Source organism: Athalia rosae, chromosome 4 (genome assembly GCF_917208135.1).
Source record: "Athalia rosae chromosome 4, iyAthRosa1.1, whole genome shotgun sequence".
NCBI lineage: Eukaryota > Metazoa > Arthropoda > Insecta > Hymenoptera > Athaliidae > Athalia > Athalia rosae.
Window position 1 is genome coordinate 12,160,219 of NC_064029.1, and position 21,308 is coordinate 12,181,526.

A 21,308-nucleotide genomic window follows, 5' to 3' on the forward strand; every position below is an offset into this window, starting at 1 on the left:
GTAAATTTCCTATTCCGAAGACACAAAAAAATATAAAAGAATTTTTGGGATTAGCCGAATATCGTAGATTCATCAAAGAATTTGCTCGAATTGCAAAACCTTGATCGGACCTAACGTGTGAAAACGTAAGATTCAACTGAACCTCGGAACACCAGGTAGCTTTTGAAACCTTACGCGATAAACTCTGCATAGCACCAATTTTGCAATACCCGGACTTCGCCCAACCTTTTATAGTAACCACAGATGCTTCAGGGTACGTGGTTGGAGCTGTTCTATCGCAAAGAACGATCGGACAAGACGCAGCAATTGCATACGCCTCGAGAGTGTTAAATAAACACGAGAAAAACTATTCCACCATCGGAAAGGAAATGGTAGCCACAGTCTTCGCGTTAAAAACTTTTAGACCATATCTCTATGGTAGGCGATTCACATTAATTACCGATCACACACCGTTAGTATGGGTGAATTCCATGAATGACCCAACATCACGTGTAATGAGATAGAGAGAACGTCTGGAAGAATTCGACTACGACATCCAGTATAAAGCAGGCAAAGCTAATACCAACGCTGATGCGTTATCCCGAAACTCAGTAATATTACCAATCAAATTCAAATGGCGACAAACAGAATCGGACAATCCAAAAGCAGGTATAGCTAGACTTAGATCATCCTCAGACTCAAACCCTAAACAAGACAAAAAGAAAATCAGAACTCAGAAAACGAATTCAGAATCCATAGATAGTGAAGAATCGTTCGAAATAGCGAGTTCAGACGCAGAAAATTTCGTAAAAATCACCAAGAAAAAGAATAACTCCAGAAAAGTTCGTAGACATACTAATTTAGCCTTGGAAGACCGAAAAAATTCTTCTGACTCTGAAACCGAAAATCTAGACGAAATCGAAACCGTAAAAGCGGTAGTTCCACAACACACACCTGAGCGCGCAACAGACTCTCTAGATCTTCGCACTAAAATCAAAAGGTCATTCGAAAAAACAGAAACACCAGACTCGAATAGAAAAAAGAAATGTAGCTCAGCAATAAAGAAAAAAGCAGATAAAATTAGATACACACCATTCAAGATACCCTCGAAGTTAACTTTATCATCATCATCATCAGCTGAAATCATAGATCTTTCTAAGAAAATCAAAGAGCAAACCGAACCTCCTAATTTACAGACAACTCAGACTACACCTCAGAATAAATCACAGACATTATCTCGGAACAATTCAAATCAAGTGGCACAGATCAATAAAAACGCGAATAGGGATGAAAAAGAAATTTCCCCCACCAAAAACCTTAGACCAGAAATCGTAGATCAGCCTCCTAAACCCGAATACATAGACCAAGCCCTTAGACCAGAAATCGTAGACCAACCTCCTAAACCCGAATACATAGACCAAACCCTTAGACCGAAAATTGTAGACCAGCCCCTTAGACCCGAACACATAGACCGAGCCCCTAGACCAGAAATCGTAGACCAACCCCTCAGACCCAAACATATAGACCCAACCCCTAGATCGGAAATCTTAGACCACACCCCTAGAAACGAGAAGCAAACTCTCGAACCTCATTTAATCTCAGGTAACAAGGTGACGGGAAAAACCCAACCCACTAGTAAAAAGAATACATTTCAACGACAATTAGCTAGAGATATGTTAACCAAGCGAAACCCACAAGACGCGGGATTTACGCCTTCACCAGCACAACGAAGAAAACAGAAAATTTGTAGAAACGACTCAATCATAGTACCCGAATTCCACCTCACGGACAATCCTATGGAAATAAGTAACATCGAAGAATATAGTACTATAGTGAATATGAGTACAGCCGACATCACGCAAGAACCTGATAAAATGCAATGGTCCTCAGACGAAAACGTAGATATACCTAGAACGATAACCACCCGAGCTCTCGTACATCAGAATCCCACTAACGTGACAAGTAACTCTCATATATTTCCAAATAACCGAGGACCAAGTAACAAGACACACGAAACCCCAGATGTTCGGAACAATATAGGAAAAACTACCATCGTGTTAGGAGAACCCGAAACACTAATCCTCAATGATTCCTCAAGCGAAACAGAACAAGTCAAAGAAAAAGTCAAAGGCGCACTCACGCAAACAGAAAAAAATTCTGGCCCAAGTCAAGAAATACCAGCCTTTTCACAATTCAAAATTCCTGAAAACAGACCTCCAAGGGTACCAGCTAAAATACCAGTAAGCCCAGTCATAAGAACGTCATCAAGAATACGAACAGTTAAGAACAAATGTCACTGCTGCATAGACACAGACCAACATAACCTTGGTACCATCACTACTAATAAAAAAACTCAGGAAAAAGGAAAAAACCGAACAGCAATAGAAAAGCAGCCTAAGCCCTTACAGACGACAGAAGAGAAATGCGGAAACTCAGAAAACGATATAAACCCTTTCAATGACCCTAACGGAATATTCATCCCAGAAGTAGAAAGCGAACCACCACAACCGACCGCTTTATGTGAACGAAACTCTATAGAAAATATTACTGAAATCGAAAGTAAGGTACATCAACCAGAACCAATAGTAAACAATAAAAGCAACTTATTAGAGACAAGAGACAATTTAGAAATGAAGAAAGATAACTACATTTGTTCTATATTAGCAGATGGAACAGTATCTAACGAGATAGGAAAATGCCTCATTGAATTGAGATTATTAAATAACATTAACCCATTAGATAAATTGAACATAGGTCAGGTAATAACCTCAGGAATTCCAAAGAAAATCGTATTTGCACTAGTAATCCAAGAAAACGATCTAGATACACCCAAAGATCGGAAGGCAGAAGTAATTTAAACTCAGTCGCATGGATCAAAATCAGAAATATCATTCGTTCAATATTTGAAAGTACTTCGATCCGAATAACAATTTGTAAGGACAAGATAGTAATACCCCCATTAGAACAAAGAACGCAAATCATCAAAGAAAACCACGAATCTTGCATCGCAGGACACAAAGGTGTAACAAAAACTCATAACAGAATTAGACAAAGATATTTTTGGGACAATATGAAGAAACAAGTCGAAGATTTTGTAAGAAAGTGCATCAGTTGTCAGAAGAAAAAATTAGTCAGAATTAAAACTAAACAACGAATGGTAATAACAGACACTTCCGCAAACGTTTTCGAAAAAGTAGCTTTAGACATAGTAGGTCCTATCAATAACCCCACAGAGGAAGGTTATCGCTATATATTAACTATGCAAAACAACCTGTCAAAATATTGCCTAGCAGTACCTTTAGTAACCGCAAGAGCACTGGAGATAGCAGACGCATTACTCAAAAATTTGATATGTCAATTTGGATGCCCTAAGACTATTTTAACAGATCAAGGACAAGCTTTTATAGGCCAGGTTATGAAACGACTCGCAAAACATTTCAGAATAAATCAAATCAAAACGACAGCATTTCACCCACAATCAAACGGTTCATTAGAAAGAAGTCACCAGGTACTCGCAGACTATCTCAAACATTACACTAATAAGAAAGATTGGGATAAATGGTTACCACTAGCAATGCTTTCTTATAACACCAGCGTACACGAAGGAACGAAATACACACCTCATAGATTAGTTTTCGGACAAGAAGCCAGACTACCCTCAGAATTCCCAGAACTAGAAAACATCGTAACGTACGACGACTCGATAAAGAATCATTTACTAACATTAATTGAAACAAGAAATGATGCTGGAATACATTTAGAAAATGCCGAAGAAAAATCCAAGGAAAGATACGACAAAAAGATAAACCCAGTACAATTTAAAATCGGACAGAAAATCTACCTAATCAAAAATCAAAAATCCGGAAAACTAGATGACAATTACAAAGGTCCATACATCATAACAGAAGTATTCCCTGAAAAAAGCGATATAGAAATAGAGTTAGCAAAGAATAAAAGAAAAGTTATACATTGCGACAAAGCGAAAAAAGCTCACTAGTATCATAAAAACCGACAAGGGTCCGAATTTTTCAGAAAATCATGGACGTCGCAATGCTCTGGTTCATCTTGATCGAAATTCTCAGCATCTGTGGAAGAAGCGACAGCTTGATCGCATTCGACTGCGGAGCACCGTCAATGAATATAACGACCTTATCAATATTAAACATGAAGAACTGCAAGATACCGATATCGAAGCCAATAGTCGAAGAAACTCAAATACAACTACTACAAAGCGCAGAATTGAGTCAAACCAAAGTATATCAGTGTAAAGTAGAAATTCATAGATCTATCTATCATTGCGGTATGCATTCCCACATCTCAGCGGTATCGTATGGAGACATGCAATACATATCGGAAGTAACATGGGACGAATGCATGAATATGCATCGCCGACGTTCATATCAAGGAACAAGAATGTTATACACAGACTTGAAGCTTAACCAAACTACTGATAGACCCTCGACGCTCGCAGGCACAGTAGACGCAGACGGCAATTGCGAAGGCGACAATTTCTCAGGCCATTACGGAACATGGAACAACGTTATAGTTTTCGGACAGATTTTCTTCACATTACACGACTATCTGGTTGAAGCAAAAGTAGACGGAGACGAAGTAATGTTGAGCTCTCGAGTCCGATGCACTTTTTCGAGAAGCGAGTGCATGGACGTCGAAGGAGCTAACACATTTCACTATTTTTATTTCTTTTGTCATTCTCATCCATTGTACCATTCCCGTCAGTTTCACGATCCCCACCGATCACTTCTCTTCCGTCAAATTCGCAGTTTTCATCGTTTTCGTCATTTCCGTCGATTTCATCATTTTTGTCAATTTTACGACTTTTTGAGTTCCCGTAATTTCCGGCTATTTCACGATTTCCGTTCATTTTGCGATCCCTATCGTTATCGTAATTTTGATTAGATTCACAATTCCCATCAATCCTACGATTTTGAGTATTTGCCTGATTTCCGTCGTGTTCGTCATTCTTGTCGATTTCATCATCTTTGTCGATGCCGAGAATACATCAATTTCGCGATTTTCATGGTCTTCGTCATTTCCGGTTATTTCACTGTTTTCATTTCTTTTGTCATTCTCATCCATTGTACCATTCCCGTCAGTTTTACGATCCCCACCAATCACTTTTTTTCCGTTAAATTCTTATTTCTCATTGTTTTTGTAATATTCGTCGGAATAATCATTCCTGTAGATACTACGATTCTTGTAGTTTCCTCCATTTTCGGCTATTTTACAATCTTCGTTAATTTTGCGATCCCCATCGTTATCGTTATTTTGCTTCGTTCTACAATTTTCATCATTTCCACGAATTCCGGTGATTGCGTGATCTTCATCGTGTTCGTCATTCTTGTCGACTTGATCATCTTCGTCGATGCCGAAAATCCATCAATTTCGCGAATTCCATGGTCTTTGTCATTTCCGGTCATCTCACTATTCTCATTCTTTTTGTCATTCTCATTCATTGCACCATTCCTGTCACTTTAACGGTCCCCAACAATTCGACTTCTTCCGTCAAATTCGCAGTTTTCATTGTTCTCGTTATTTTCCGTGAATTTCATTATTTTCATCGATTTCACGAATTTTCCAGTTCTCGTAACTTCCCGCTTTCTCACAATTTCCGTAAATTTCGCGATTGACATCGTTATCGTCATTTTGCTCAGTTTCACAATTTTGATCAATCTGACGATGTCTAGCAATTGCCTGATTCTCATCGTGTTTGTCATTTTCGTCGATTTGATCATCTTCGTCGATGTCGAAAATTCATCAACTCCGCGATTTTCGTGGTCTCCGTCTTTTTCGGTTATTTCACTATTTTTATTTCTTCTGTCATTCTCATTCATCGTATCATTCCCGTCAGGCTCACGATCTCCACCGATTTTACTTTCCCCGTCAAATTCGCAGTTTTTATCGTTTCTGTCATTTTCGTCGATTTCATCATTTTTTTCGATTTTACAATCTTTCTAGTGTTTGTGATTTTCAGCTATTCCACAATTTTTGTAAATTTTGCGATTTTCATCGTTCTCGTGATCCTGCTCAGTTTCACAATTACCATCAATCTTACGATTCTCTGTAATTGCCTGATTTTCATCGTGTTCGTCATTTCTTTCAATTTCATCATCGTTGTCGATGCCGAGAATTCATGAATTTCGCGATTTTCATGGTCATTGTCATTTCCAGCTATCTCACAATTTTCGTTAATTCTGCAATCCCATCGAAATCGTAATTTTGCTGTGTTTCACAATTTCCATCAACCTAACGATTTCTGGTGATTGCCTGATTTTCATCGTGATCGTCATTTTTGTCGAATCTTTCATCTCTGTTGATGCCGTGTATAGATTAAATTGTTTGATATAATATATAGATTGAGAGTTTATTAATGAATCGTGATGAGAAAAAATATAGAATAATGAATGAATCAACATGAATCATATGACGGTATGAATTAACAATATGAAAATTGACAAAAATAATAAATATGACCTTACTCAAACAATTAAAATTCAGACGATGCCAATAGGGCTTAAAAAAATCGACATGAAAATATCAAAATGAAAGAATGAGTAGGCGTACGAATTTATATCACAAGACAAAGATCAAAATAATCGGTCTAAAAAAGAATAATAAATACATGTGAGTAGTATGGGCGAAGTATAGCGGGTCATAACAAATGACGTCACTGGCGCCGCCAGACGGTCCCCCCTGCCCCCTCAGGCCCCGGCGGTCATTGTCGCGCGTGCTTTCCCCTCCCCTCGGTCGGACGGATTGTCTGAAGCCAAGATGGCGGCTCTTTCCGAAACCCAAGATGGCGCGCGTTTTTCGAAACCCAAGATGGCGCGCGTTTTTCGAAATCAAGATGGCGGCCCTTTCCAAAACACAAGATGGCGCCTGTTTTTCGAATTCAAGATGGCGGCCCTTTCCGGAACCCAAGACGGCGCGCGTTTTTCGAAATCTGATTTGGTTACTAGTTTTGGAATTCTCAATACAAGATGGCGCCGATGTTCGAATTGCATCACGGCTACTCAGCTACCGGCATCCTGGCGGTGACGTACCTATTTGAAAAACTTTTTCGCATCTTACCGACTATAGCCGAAGATCTCCGAGGCCCGCACCGCGGCCACGTGCTGCTAACACAACGTTGCTCTGAAATATGAGTATTCACGGGTGCACGAAAGTGTAAACTCTGCAAATATTTTCAGAACATAACGACTAGAGATTTTTATTCTTAGAACTAAGGTAATACAAAGCGTTCTTGACTGTAGATAACACAAAATAGACCATTTTTTCTTAGCTTAAACTACGAGGCTCATCTTTTTTTAACACATTTTTGAATATATTGCATACAGGGTGCGCAGGAGTTGTTGAGATTTTTATATCTTCTGATGAGACATTTGCAAAACGAGTCGGCGATCGGATCATTGTTCATGTAATCTTCCGAAAATAACGATAAAAACTGATCGAGAGTGTAACCATCGTGCATATAATACAAAAACATAACACAAAACTGACCACACACGTCTGAAAAGGCGCTCTGAAGCTGGTGCGCGTTTTGCCGGTATCGAGGACGGTTTTTCTGTAGGCGGCGAGAATGGTGTTTGACGAGAGGCGGAAGTCCGTAGATGTCGAAGTACACCCCGTGTCCTGAAGCGTCGGTGTAGAAGGCGACCCAGTGGGTACCTGGCTGCGTGTGGTCATCGGTATTGGCAACGATCGCGGCCGGGTGGGCCCACCGTGGAGGAATCTCATCAGCGGGGTAAACACCCAGAGTTCTAGTCGCTATCGGTTGTATCAGCGCCAGTATCTCTCGGCTGTTCATCGGTGATATCCAATCGGTTCAATCTCTGTACGATACGGGCCTCTTGACCGGCTCGTTTCCAGAGCACAAACTGCTTCAGTTGATCCGCACGGTTCAGAGCGCACGCCAATTTTTCGTGACGTTTGTGACAAGCGTGAAACGTGCAATACACATTTGACGGCGGCAACTTCCTGAATGCCGGGGCCTTGTCATCGTCCTCGAGGTTTATAGATTCTCGCCCTATAATCCGCTGCAACGCCTCCTTCTTCACCGCACCGCGCACATAGATCAAACCCGCCACACGAGCCACACTTTGCAATTTTTCCTTCAGCTGTCTCTCCGAAATTTCCCCGTCGAACCATTCGATACCGTGCGCCTTACTCGTCGTGTAATTATTTAAACAGCGTGTTCCTACGGAGAGTTGATGGAATCCGCAAGGCGACAATACCAACCAGTGCCCCACATGTCCTTCGTTTACAGACAGCACGGCTGCCTCTTTCACGATAAACTTGTCGGAACTATCGTAAAACCCTTGAACGTCGATCACGTACTCCATATTGTCACTCGTTGAAGTCTGAACGCGATATACCCGGTAAGCGGGCGAGCGCCCGGAGTCTTCGCACCGTCTTGCGTGAGGGATGCAGCGTCAGCATATCGCTTATCTCAATCCTCTCCGTCTCGCAAACGTGCATTTGTTTTGTCGTCTCCTTCGCCGGTGTCGTACTCTCAGCCACCGAAATCCACGATAACTTGACGACTTGAATCAATTTCCAAAATATTGTCGAATTCTGCGTACACGACGCAGTTTATCGACTTCTCGAGCGCCTCTTCGAAACGTACCTCTATTCGAACGCTGCCGTGTCTGACCAAATTCCTTGATTTCGTAAAGTCCGGTTGCAGGGGTTTCGAGGGTATTTGCTGGCCGTCGACGTACAGAGACAGAAAGTTGGTTTCAAAATGTTGAAAATTGAACGGGTTGCGCGTTCGGTCGCCGTTGAAGGCCTTGTTATCGACGAATCCGATGATTATTCTCTTCGGCAGCTGGCCGAGAAACACGTTGTCCAACGTTTCTCCGTGCACCCCGCCGTGAATCGTCATTGCCTTGACCTCGACCCTGGTGAGCGGATACTTGGCCGTCCCTTTCGCCAGAGCTCTGGCGTGCGCCAACAACACGCCGGGGTGTATCGTGACTCGTCGAACGAGCAGAGTGGCCTCTAGAATGTGCATCGTGTGAGCGTTGGTGGTTTCCATGATGCAGAAGGCGTCCCGCGATCTCACCAGACGCAATCGCAACTCCACGCCGTTTAGAATGAATTTCTCCTGATTGAACACGTCGCAATGAAGGTGTCCCAATAAATCAACGCTGGAGCCGTTCTTGAATAATCGTTCGCGCTCTGCGAAACCCTTATTAACGGCACTCAGTTCGTCCATTCTGCCGGCGGTATCCCCGTACCACAGCGTGGTCGTCAGATGCGAATTTTTGGCCGTATTGTTGTAATTTAACAGAGTCTCCATGTATGCTCTGTACGCGTACGCGTTGTTGGCCGGGGAGACGAGTTTTTGATTGAAGAAGACGTCCACTTGACTGAACAACGAGTGCAACAGGTTGTTCACAGGAGCTGCGATCGCCGCCGCTGTCGGGGTCTTACCGTCCGAGCTCACCAGCTGCACCCCATCCAAAGGCGGCATACTGACTCGCAGACATCGTGTGCGACAGGTCGAGGTACTCGTCGCTCAGCCCCAGAACCATGAATTCGATCGGTGGGTCGTCGGTGAGAGACGACACCGGCTTGTAATGCACCCACTGCCCACCCTCTATCGTCGTCTGCGTAGGCGGTAGAGTGAACAAGTCGAGCTCCGATTTCGAACACTCGCACGAATGAGCGTGTAGGTAGGCCATCTCGGATTATCGCGTACCGAATATGTCAGCCACAGTTCGTTTCTTGCAGCACCCGTCATTCTTCTTCTTTTTTCTCTTCGTTTTGGTCGTTTTCGCTGTTCTGGCTCTTTTTCTCGGGGCTACGTCTTTTCTGCCAGCTGCTTTTCGTTTTCCGGCCAAACGGGTCCGACGGTCCGTCAGAAACTGGCCGTTCGGTACACCGCAACCCACCTTATATCCGTTTCCCGTCATCAGAGTTTGGAGTTTTTCCTCAGCTTTGCGTAGTAGATTGCGACCCGACTCGGCGACTCGTTGTTTCACCGACTCCTTAAACGGCGCGTCCCGACCCACGTCCGAAATTATATTTGCTCCTGTTCGTAGCGCCTCCTTACCGATCGCTCGCGCCCCGCTTTTGAGTAGGGAGAGAACGCTTCGGAACAGCCCCCCTAGAAAGCTTCCGATACCGTGACCTCGCTGATACGGGGACCCCGCGTAAACGCGAGCTATCCCCCCGCCGACTTGGTTCTCGTAATGCTGCACGTAGTGACTCATGGCCACCGTATTAGTGTATTCTCCTGAAGCGCAGCGTTACCGTCAACGTCCCGTGGGTGAATGGCAACGGCCTTCTCAGCTGATCCCTTATATCGATATCGATCGTGCGAAAGTTAGAGTTCAGTAAGGGCAGATAATGCGGCGGAGACAACGTTTTGGTCTCCGAACTCCCGTGGCGAAGATCTTTGCCGTTGGTCTGCACTATGCGTAACAGAGGAGCGTAGACGTCTCCTACGATTCGCGGTTCCGTGATGTCGCAGTAGACGAACATTTGCGCAGGCATACCAGCCGTTACGTTGTAAGGGTGATCCGCCTCCAAAGTCTTGACGATGTTTTGCGTTACTTTGGTGAAACCGAGCTGTTGATACAGACCGGGGGAAAACGACAAGTAGTGGCCGGTGGTACACCCGCAGATGCGAGTAACGGCGATGCGATCCTTCGCGATACCGGCGTAACCGAATTCGAAATGTTTTGCCAGAAGCGAGACGCCACTCAGAGCTCGCACGATCTGTTCGATGCCGGTGTAAACGCCCGGCTGTATGCGTAGCACGTGAGCGGTGACGCGATTGTCCTTGGACTTTGGTATATCGTCGAAGAGATCCGCCGGCTTCGGTGAGATGTGCTGATGCAATCTTACGGTGTTGGACCCAGCGGTCACCGTTTGAAGAGTCGTTGGATATTGAACCTCTACAAGGGCAACCTTCCATTCGCCGGTTAGCTCTATCTGTCGCGGCAATTGCGTGGTGTATTTCGTCGTGGTGTTGTCTCCAAAGTATCGCATCGAGCTGTTACTCGGTAGCGTCAGATAAAACTCATCCTTGTTCATGCTCGGTGTTTCGACAGGCTCTTCGCCGGGATCCAGCTATCAAATTTCGAGGGATACCCACGCCAACTGACAAACAGTTTCTTACTGGCCCCTTTACCACGCGTCCGTATTATTTTATCCACCACGAAATAATTATCCTTTTTGACGCGCTGCAGCTCAGCGTCATAGAACAGACCGTCGATCGTCTCGCCGGCTAAATCCTGCAGCGCGTAAACTACGGGGCTGCGTTCGTAGACTCGTGCGATTTCGAACACTTCGTCCGTCCAATTGGCCTCGTAGCCCTTCCGAAATACTTCCTTGGCCCTGCTGATGCGCACTCGATCGCCCGCGCGAAATCGCGCGTGGCGCGACGACTCCTGCGCTTGACCGCCTCGTGTTTTTTCCATGTTAGCGCGAGCTGTCGCGGCGTTTTCCAGCGTCACTTCGGAGGGGGTCATTTTTATGGTCGAGTGTACGGTGCGGTTGTAGGCCTCGACCAGCTGCGGCAAAACGTCCACGTATCGTCGGGTGTTCGCGTGCGTGAAATATCGCTACATTCGTTCCTTCAGGGTGCGGTTGAAGCGCTCCGCCACGCTTGCTTTCACGTCGGGGTTTCGGGTGACGCGATGCCGCACGTTACGGCCGGCGAGCATCTTTTGGAATTGGGCGCCTACGAACTCCTTTCCCTTGTCGGTCTGCAGATGCATCGGTCGTCGCTCAGTCGATTCCAGCAAATCCTCGAAAACCTTCGCAACCGTACCCGCGGTCTTGCCCTTCAACGCTCGCACCCACGCGAACTTGCTCAACACATCTATGACAACGAGAAGGTAGTTGTACCCGTCGTTGTACTGTTTCAGCGATCTAAGGTCGGCGAGATCGGCCTCCCACAGATCGTCGACGTTTTGTACGCTGTAGTGGGCTCGCGGAAATCTTCTTCGTATCGTTTTGTGCCGCGTGTACGCGTCCTGGGAGGCTAACCAATCGTCGACGGCTGCCAAAGATATTTTCTTTCCTCTAACGGCTCGCTTCAATCCGCGTGCACCCCCGTATCCCGCGGGGTTGGACGAGTCGTAGTACAGCTTCTCCAGAAACTTCATCGTAAGCGCAAGGTGCACCAGCGACCTTTCCCCGTTTGAGCGGGTCTTGCCTTTTTTCGCGAAGTACGAAAGACCTCGTCGTCGTCGCCGTCGTCGAAGTCGTTGTCGTCGTCGTCGTCGTCGTCGTCTAAATCACCGTAGTCGCCTTCGGTCGGTCCGCAGCTATTACCACCACCCCTCTCAGCGATGCTCTTGCTCCGATGCACTCTCAAAGTCGCAGCGTTGTTCGCAGGCCGTCGATACGGTTCTTCCGGTGAAACGTGCGTTCTCAAATATATCGGATTTCCGATAAACTCTTGCGGCGTGTTAACAGCTTCGAGGAGTCGGGCGAAATGATGGCGCCCCGTCGCTCGCACGGATTTTCTTTCTCGCACAACGTCGTTTATCAAGTCGATTATATTCGTGCCCCGTAGCTGATTACCGTCGACAACCACTGTCCCGTGACTGTCCCACTCGATCGCCCCTTTGGCCGTCAGATAGTTCAACAGCAGCTCGGCTTTGCGTCGAAACTTCAGCGGTACGCTGATCAGGATGTCGTGTATGGGTACGGTTCTGCAGCCCGCCGAAGCGTTTTCGCTACCGCTTTCATCGACTTCGTCCACGCCCCTGCAGACACGTCGCGTATACTGAGTTGTAGCGGTTTTCTCGTTTCTCCGGCGAAATACAAATATCGATTCAACACCAGACTGTACAATCGCCATTTCTCGCGATCAGATTTTCCCTTCAATGCAAGAATATCGTCCATCTCGCGGTCTAATCTGCTCACGGTGTTCGCGGTATTTGGTTTTTGCGTTTGTGCTTCTGTTTCCGTCTCTTTCGCTTCATCTTCCCCGTTACGTTGTCGTTGCAACCGCTTCACCGTTTCCTGGGGAACGAGTACCATTTTTTTCGCATGCTCCATGTCTGCCTCGCGTTGCGATTCTATCCTCCGCCCCCGAACAGAGTGGACACCAACCCGCCTACGATGGGCGCCAGTAATAGCGGTAAGAAGCCCCCGTGTTGGACCAGCAATTTTTTCTTACTTCTCTAACTGCCGCGGTTACTGGCCAGTCGACGTAAGATTCTACGATGTCTCCCCAGCCGTGATTTCTGACGATCGCTGAGTTTGACGTTACCCTTCAGAGTGTTGAGGGCGCACTCGCGGATATTTCTCACGAGATTGTCGTCGGCAGCGCGCAGTAGCGCCAAGCGTTGAGGACCGCTCAATTTGCAAAGGACGTATAACACCACGGTGTTGGATGAACCGAACCGCCCTGGTTGACCTGTTCGCGGTGACATTACAGGTGAAATACTGTAGCGGTGTTAAACGTAATACGCGGTAGGTAAACGAAGCGGTGTTCGTCCGTGGGAAATATATCTGTGCGAAATCGGCAGTTTTCGGGCGTCGATTGCTTCGGATCGAGCAGTAAATATCCGTGGGGCCGATTCGTGGCGTCGTTGTAGGCTTCCTGTACGGAGCGCGGATCCTCGGGGTAAACTTGGCGCGCGAGGTGTTGTATTTGCGCCCGGTCGCGGGGGTTCTTAAAGAATATTATATAGTTCGCGTTCAGCAAAATATCCCGCTGACCACGACCTTGATGAAAGAGATTCTGCGTGATGAGAAACACGCTGAGATTCTTGTGGTGACACCCCTTGGTGAAGAGATCGACGACGGCCCCGTTGGACGATTAGCGCATCAAATCGTCGAGAATCAGCAACTTTGGAAGTTTCGCGTCGTCGGAGTCGTAGTCACCCTGCTGGGGTAATCCCTTGCGATACTCGATAACCGGCGAACGATCGGACGTCGCCGTTCCGCCGTACAGCGGTTGCCATTCTGCGTAATACCAGATGATTCGCGCGAACTTTGCGTCGCACATATCACCGATGTGACGCAGAAATGTTTGGACGAAATTAGATTTCCCGCAGCCGGATGGTCCGGCGACGATGGCGGAAAAAGGATGCTTCCAACGCGTGTCCATGGCGAGTACTCCGAACTCCGATCCATCTGTAAGTTATTATATACAGTTATCGACCGTTTCGTTGAAAAATAATTACCGCGGCGGGGGGGCCATCCGCGTTATCGAGCTGATCGAGCGCGCGGCCGCTATTTTGGGGCGCCAGCCTGGACGGATCAGCTTGCAAGCGTCGTGCGGCTCATCAGCTGATTCCGTACGAAAGGGGCCCGCGAAAAAGCTAACGGCGGCGGTCCACACGGCGTGTCTCATCAGCTTGTTTACACGACAGCTAGCCGCCCCGCCGGTATTGTATACTAACCTGGTAATGTGATCGGTTACCGCGTCGTACTGGCGCACGGCTTCTTCGGAGATGCACATGCATGTGTGTGTGTGTGTGTGTGTGCGTGTTTCGCACGTGCCGTGCGAGGATATACATTGAGAGTGAGAGCAACGTCAAGGCGAATTGCTTATTTTCTTCGTTATCGTTAACGGACTCAAATACTTTGCACGCCGTGTACAATCATTCATGTCGCCTTGTAACCAAAGGGTAGCGTGTCGTAGCTGTTTGGACAAAGTCGACGCTTCGCTTGAACCGGGCGACACGTTTTGGAGATCGTGCGCGTTACCACGTGATGCAGGTTGGTGCGCTGGATAGCGCATCGCTTCACCGTGATAGGATCGTGGGCGTCGGTCACCATGCTTAGGACGGACTGAAAATTTATCTTGAGACCTGTCTGATAGTTCAAAGTAACGCCTTTGACCTTGCACACCTCGACCTCATCCCGATCGCCCGGGCGTTTTACTACAAAGGCGTAAAATTTCGGACCCCCCGAGACGAACGATCGTATATAGCTACCGGGGCCGTAAGCCGTCAATTCGTCCGTCAAGTCGCCCAGAAAATTCCCTGTCGGCGGTTTGTATTCGTCGCGGGTGTTCTCGCTCTCCACGTAAATGACAGAGTCGGTGTCGAAATACAATACCCTACGCTGCAATTTTTCCAGATAGCTGTAGAGCTTCAAACGCGCTTGGGCCGTGGTGTAGGCGGCTAAGACGATGTTGGTGATGGGCGACGGTATCGCGCTTTCCCCCGTACGTCCCCATCGCGCGTGAAGAATCCGCTCGTTTACGGGCAAAATATCGTGAACCTCGACGTCCGGATCGGTGAGAAGCTCCAAGAGCCTCTGCCGCTCGTTGATCACCTCTGTACGCGGTAAATTATCGCGCTGCCCGAATTTACCCCAGAACGAAATCAGACAAAGTTTCGCCACCGAACGCAGCCCGGCGTTTTTAGCTATCTTGCACCCGTCCAGGCGGATCCCCTCGACGCGCTCGTATTCCTCTACGTAGCGTTGGCGAGATGTCTCGTCATCGCATTCTGCCGGCCAGCCGCTGGCCTCCTGCTTCAACTTGAGAAACGTGTCTATGTATCCGGCGAACAAACCGCCTTGCTTCGTCGCGGGATCGTACGAAGTGATATCGTAATGCCATATTTCGCTGACATCGACAATTCTGTACCCTAGGGTGATCGCTTTTTTCAATTCGTCCGACACCCATGTACCGCTCAACCAGCGGTCGGCTTCGTTCGCATGCGGGCAATCGTCGGGTGTCGAATTCTCGCAACACGTGCGACACAAGGGAAACATCAATTTGCCGTGCATGCGGACCGGCAGCAACGGGTGGTAGAGATTTTGCGGCGGAAGCGGAAGGAATCCCCCACGTGCACCTTGGGAGGTCCAACGGGGTACCGCCCGTTTTTGCATACCCACGGATACAGGGAGCAAACATCCACATAGCGAATTCGCTCCCCCTCGGCAACCTCGTAGAATTGTCTTGCAGGAAATTCTGCCGAAATAGCACCGAACACGCAGACGCGATGGTGGTGCTTTGCGAGAACGGACAGACACACCCCTGCGTGAGAAAAATATCTCTGAAGGCCGAACAGGCTCTTCGAAGAATGTCAACGTCGCTTCGGCAATAATCGATCAACTCCTTGTCGAACTCAAATACATAGTTATTTTCCACAGCCTCGTTGTACCACGCGTAGAACGCTGTTCGTTCCACGGTCCCCATGCTGTCCGGCGAATAATATTCGGCTGATGGTAGCGGGCCAACGTAGCCGCGATTCGCCGGCGTATTAAATAAATGGGGAAAAAGTCCCTTGCGTGTTTCTACGGGGAGCCCGAAGGCTTTGGGCAGCGCCGCGAGAGCCATAGGCATGTAAGCGAGCGAGTCTAAAAATCGGGTGTGCCCCGTTTCCATGAGTACGATCTTGGTTCCGTTCAGAATTACATGGGGTGGATCCCTGTTATGTTCCACCAGGTAGCGTAGAACAAATTGCGCGTCGAATCCCCGCGCGTTGTGCGCCAGACATAAAATTTTGCGGAATCTGTGTACGGGCCGCGTTGCGAATTCCACAAACTGTTTGCCGGGATCGATGTCGAATACGAATTCGCGTACGGGGCCGCAGATGAAACACGGTGTGCGTTCGGAAGGCCATCCAAGGTTGCGTCGACTCAGGCACTTGGAGTCCTCGTCTTCAAGAACAAAATCTCTATTTTATGTTGTCTCGGGAGTCGGAATTTAGGCCTGGTTTCACCTGTGCCTCGGCCCCTACATGTCCTCCCAGGCAAAACGTCATCTCGAAAGGTTACCAAGTTTTACCCGGTGACCGGATCAGTTCCGGAACGGTAGATGTTGGTTTGGTCTGGCTCCTGGCCAGTAAATTACGGGACGAGAGGTAGCACTACTCGATCCATGCCACCCCATACGCCGTCTCCGTAGCATCCATTCGGCGGTAGCAGAGCGTCTCACGCACCGATCGTCTAGCATGAGATCGTAGATGGGTCGTCTTGCGGTCCTATACGCCGGTAGCGATTCGGGAGATCAGGAGGCGGGAGATGTTGGCGATGCTATCATGAGCTGATTGTCTGGTTCACAGCTGGAGAGTCCACATCGATGTTTTTATTGGCACGGATGACGTCAGAGTTGTATTCTTTTAGGAAAGGGCCCCGGAGGTCGTCGTAGGTCGTCCTTGGCTTAACTCGTCAGTATTTTCCCCAGGTCACATGAGGTCACAAGATTGGATCCGGGAATCCCAGTATAACAATACTTTTATTTATTTGGTAAGGATCGTCGTCGAATTAAGACTTGGTACTCATTGTCAGTCGTACAATTACAAGTGAAGTTCAATATTTATAGATGACAATGAGAAGTATGATCTAAAATAGGAAGATACACGTTAACTTATAGCGATACTCGATTTTGCACGTAATAACGGGTCCTGATGTTCTGACCACGAGCGCGTTGCGTGTAGGCCTTTTAACTGCGTTTAGGAAGTCAGTGCTGTGTATGCAGATTTCCACGTATGGCCAACGCATGAACAGCGTATTGCAATAGTGCGAAGCTTGCACCTTCCATACTTGGGAAATCGAACACCCAATTACAACATCCCTTCCCCCTTGAAGAAGAAGAGCCTTAGGGTTTTTTCCTGAAATCAGACAATTCTGCTGCTTTGCGATGCCTCTTGCATGCTCAGCTGTAACCCGAAGTTATCGTTAGTGGTAACACTTGTTTTATGACCGGTTCACAGTTTTGCATATAATCGTTTCTCTTATGCTATGTTAGTAGAATAGTTAAATTCAGAAGTTATGGAGTCATTCGATGAAATGTTCCAATCGATTAATATGTACCCTAAGGTTTCGCTTCTGTACCCTTATAGTACAATTAACATCTGAGTTTACCTCTAACACGGAGTATGGACCAATCCATTGAGATAGTAATTTCTTTGATCGTCCTCTACGTACCGTTTTGTCATAGAGCAGTTACCTGTCTCCGACCTTGAATGTCGTTAACTTAGTACCTCGATCGTATTCGACTTCCGATCTTTCTTTGGCTCGCTGCAGGTTCTCCTCAGCAATGAGGTTGCTAGCTCGTAACCTCTCCCATAGTTCTTGGGCGTAGTCGTCGTATGTATACGTTGTTTCTGGGTCCTTTTTCAACGATGTTGGTAGTACAGCCGGGTGTCCGTACACCAGCTCAAATGGTGTGAATCTCGTTGCCGTGTGTGGTGTGGTATTATATGCGAACATAGCGTATGGTAGCCATTCGTCCCAGTTACTCTGTTCTTCGTTTATGTAATACCTCAGATACTCTGCTAGCGTTCTGTGTGATCTTTCCAGCGCTCCATTGGATTCAGGGTGATATGCGGTCGTCTGTATTTTGTCGATCTTCAACAGTTTACAAGTATTTTTAAAAATGTTACTAAGAAAGTTCGTACCTAGGTCGGTGAGTACCCTTTGTGGTATCCCGTGTTCACATACGATTTTTGTTGCGAATTCTTTCGCTACGGTGTTGGCTTCTTGATTTGGAATAGGAATTGCCTTGCTGAATTTTGTCAAACAATATTGAAACGTTAGAATATATTTTTTGCCCTGCTTGGTCTCCGTCAGTGGCCCTACTATATCCAATGCGCATTTTTCGAACGGCTGGTTTGGGGTATCGGTGATGATCATTGGTGCTTTCGCTCGCTGGCTAAGCTTATTCTTCCGGCAATTCTCACATCTCGCAATGTGGTCTTCGACGTTTTTCCTCAATCTGGGCCAATCGTGTCTCAGACGAATTCGTTCGACCGTCCTATTCACTCCCTGGTGGGCCCCTACGGGTGTTTCGTGATACTCGTAGATAATCTGGTTTCGTTCCTCCTCCGAATATTCCTGGTTAGGCTCCTTCGTCGCAGATTCTTCTTTCTTTTGGCTTCTGGTTGTTACGTACATACGGCTTAAAGCATCAGCATTAGTGTTTGCTTTACCTGCTTTGTACTCGATCTCGTAGTCGTATTCCTCCAGCTTCAATCACCATCTCATGAGTCGGGATCCTGGATCTTTGACTTCGAACAGCCAAGTGAGTGGTTTGTGATCTGTGACAATTTTGAATTTAGTACCATATACGTACGGTCTGAAGTGATTGACAGCCCAAACTATTGCCAGTAATTCCTTCTCGGTGGTGCTATAGTTTCCCTCAGCGGAGTTCAGAGTTCTACTCGCGTATGCTGATGGTAGGTCGTTACCCACGGTGCCCTGGGATAAGACCGCTCCGATGGCTTTGTCGGAAGCGTCCGTCGTTACGATAAATGGTTTTTCGAAATCGGGATATTGTAAAATGGGCGCAGTTGTCAAAGTTTTCTTCAGCTCCTCAAAAGCTTCTTGTTTCCGTGATGTCCAGGAGAATTTCACTTCTTTCTTCAGCAGGTGTGTTAGCGGTTTTGCCAAGCTCGAGAAATTCTGTATAAATCATCTGTAGTATCCAGCTAGACCTAGGAAACCTTGAAGTTTCCTCACCCCCTTTGGTATCGGGAATTGCTTTACCGCTCGAATCTTCTCCGGGTCTGCTTTTATCCCGTCGCAAGTTATCACGTGTCCCAAGAAGTTGACCTCTTTCCTCAAAAATTCACACTTGTCTGGCTGCAGCTTCAATGAATTGTGCCTCAAACGTTCAAGTACCTCTTCTAGCCGTTTGTTATGTTCTTTTAAGCTGGGAGCGTGTATGACTATATCGTCGAGATAGACATAGCATCTAAGGCCCTGTATTCCGGAAAGTACAGTATTCATTAGTCGTTGAAATGTTGCCGGGGCGTTTTTCAATCCGAAGGGCATTCGGTTGTACTCGTAGTGACCATGTGGGGTGGAAAATGCGGTCTTGCACTCATCCTCCTCTTCCATAGAAATTTGCTGAAATCCCGAAGCTAAATCCAAGGTAGAGAAATACTTGGCCTTACCCAACTGGTCCAATATTTCGGTGATATTAGGCAGTGGGAAAAAGTCTCCTACCGTGATGTCGTTCACCTTACGGAAGTCTACTACGACTCTCATCTTTGTTTTATCTGATGCGTCTACTTTCTTCGGTACCACTAGCAGTGGCGCGTTTTATTGGCTGTTGCTTGGCCCGATTATCCTGTCATCCAGCATCTTATTTATTTGGTCGTTTATCTCCTGCTTATGTTTTTCCGGCAATCTGTAAGGTCTCGAATTTATTGGTGCAATATCCGGATTAGCTGTGATCCTATGTGTAGCTGCATTCGTGTGAACCAAATGGTCTCCTTCGAGATGAAACACATCGCTGAATTTTTCGCATACGTCTAATAAACTCTCCCTCTCCTCCCTATTGAGATGACTGGTACGTAAGTTGTCTCTCATTTGTTGCATCCTGCCTGCGTTGCTCGGTGTAACTGACCGGCAAGCGTGAACTTGACTCTTGTTTGCCTGTTCTTGACCTAGTGCCACGATTTGCACATTCGGTCGCTCCAGTTCTACTGCATAATCGTTCGTATTGAGAATGCTGACTTTGCACTCACCGTCGACGGCGTTGGTGACGCAACTCCCCATATATACTCCTGGATGTAACTCGATTCCTTCGACGACGCCTTCTGCGTCATTGGCTGACTTAGTGCGGATGATCGTTTCACTTCTTGGTTCGACTGAAACGCGAGCTCCCGTAGCTCCAAGAGTCCATGTTGTCCCGTACAACCTGGCATATTTTCCGGATCTCAGCTCGACGTCATGCTTCTCGAGGAAGTCGCCTCCTAGGAGACCGTCGGCTTCTAGTGGAAAATCGTCTCCAACGGCGTGACAAAGGTGCGATATGTGCCTATCGCCAACCCTTATATTTAACCTGACCTTACACAAGGTCGCAACCGGCGTCCCGCTTATTCCCTTCAGCGTGATCACGCCGTCTTCAGCCATCACTTCGCCGTCAATTTTCCCTACTTTTACTAAGCTTACCTCAGCTCCCAAGTCTAATAACATTGTGGCGTGTCCCGTTTTGAATTCGTTCGCCTTGATCGATGCGTGGTTCTTCTGTCCAGCTCCATTGGCTAGGCAATTCACTGGTACGACGCGATACGGTTGCCTGTCCGTCGCGCCTGCTTCTCGTTTCCCGGAATCTCGTTGTCTTGTCCACAAGCATCCCCGGATGGACCCATCTGGTCCTCTGGTTGTCTCGGAAATTCTCTGTCATCTACGTAGTATCTTCTATTCTCGTTAGCCAATCGTGTCCTGCAATCTCTGATAAAATGTCCCGGTTTCTTACAATAGTGACATACGACCTCAATTTTCCTTACGTGTTCACTCGGTGTCGGCAAACGTCGCGCACTTCGTGAATCGGTATTCGGTATCCGACAGTCGCGTGCTACATGTCCTGGCCTCCCGCAGTTGTAGCAGGACCTGGTGCCACCCGCTCCATTGCTACCCGATCGCAGTTGATC

The 21,308-nt window shown here is 47.0% G+C and overlaps 2 protein-coding genes across 4 annotated transcripts; both read right to left on the reverse strand.

Moving 5' to 3' along the window:
* Positions 1-7,204: 7,204 nt before the first annotated feature.
* Positions 7,205-17,201, reverse strand: LOC125500777 (uncharacterized protein F54H12.2-like). Of its 3 annotated transcripts, none has more exons than XM_048654856.1 (2): positions 14,370-17,201; positions 8,747-14,100 (listed from the first exon to the last, which is right to left on the reverse strand). In XM_048654856.1, exon 2 carries the CDS (start codon positions 11,038-11,040, stop codon positions 10,225-10,227), a length of 816 nt encoding a protein of 271 aa, XP_048510813.1. In that variant the 5' UTR covers positions 11,041-14,100; positions 14,370-17,201; the 3' UTR covers positions 8,747-10,224. The 3 variants fall into 2 exon arrangements, 2 of the variants coding, with proteins under 2 accessions (XP_048510812.1, XP_048510813.1); XM_048654855.1 differs by having other exon boundaries at positions 7,205-14,100.
* LOC125500592 lies at positions 11,571-12,116 on the reverse strand. The gene has a single exon (XM_048653774.1). The coding sequence runs from the start codon at positions 12,114-12,116 to the stop codon at positions 11,571-11,573; it is 546 nt and encodes a 181-aa protein (XP_048509731.1).
* Positions 17,202-21,308: the final 4,107 nt, after the last annotated feature.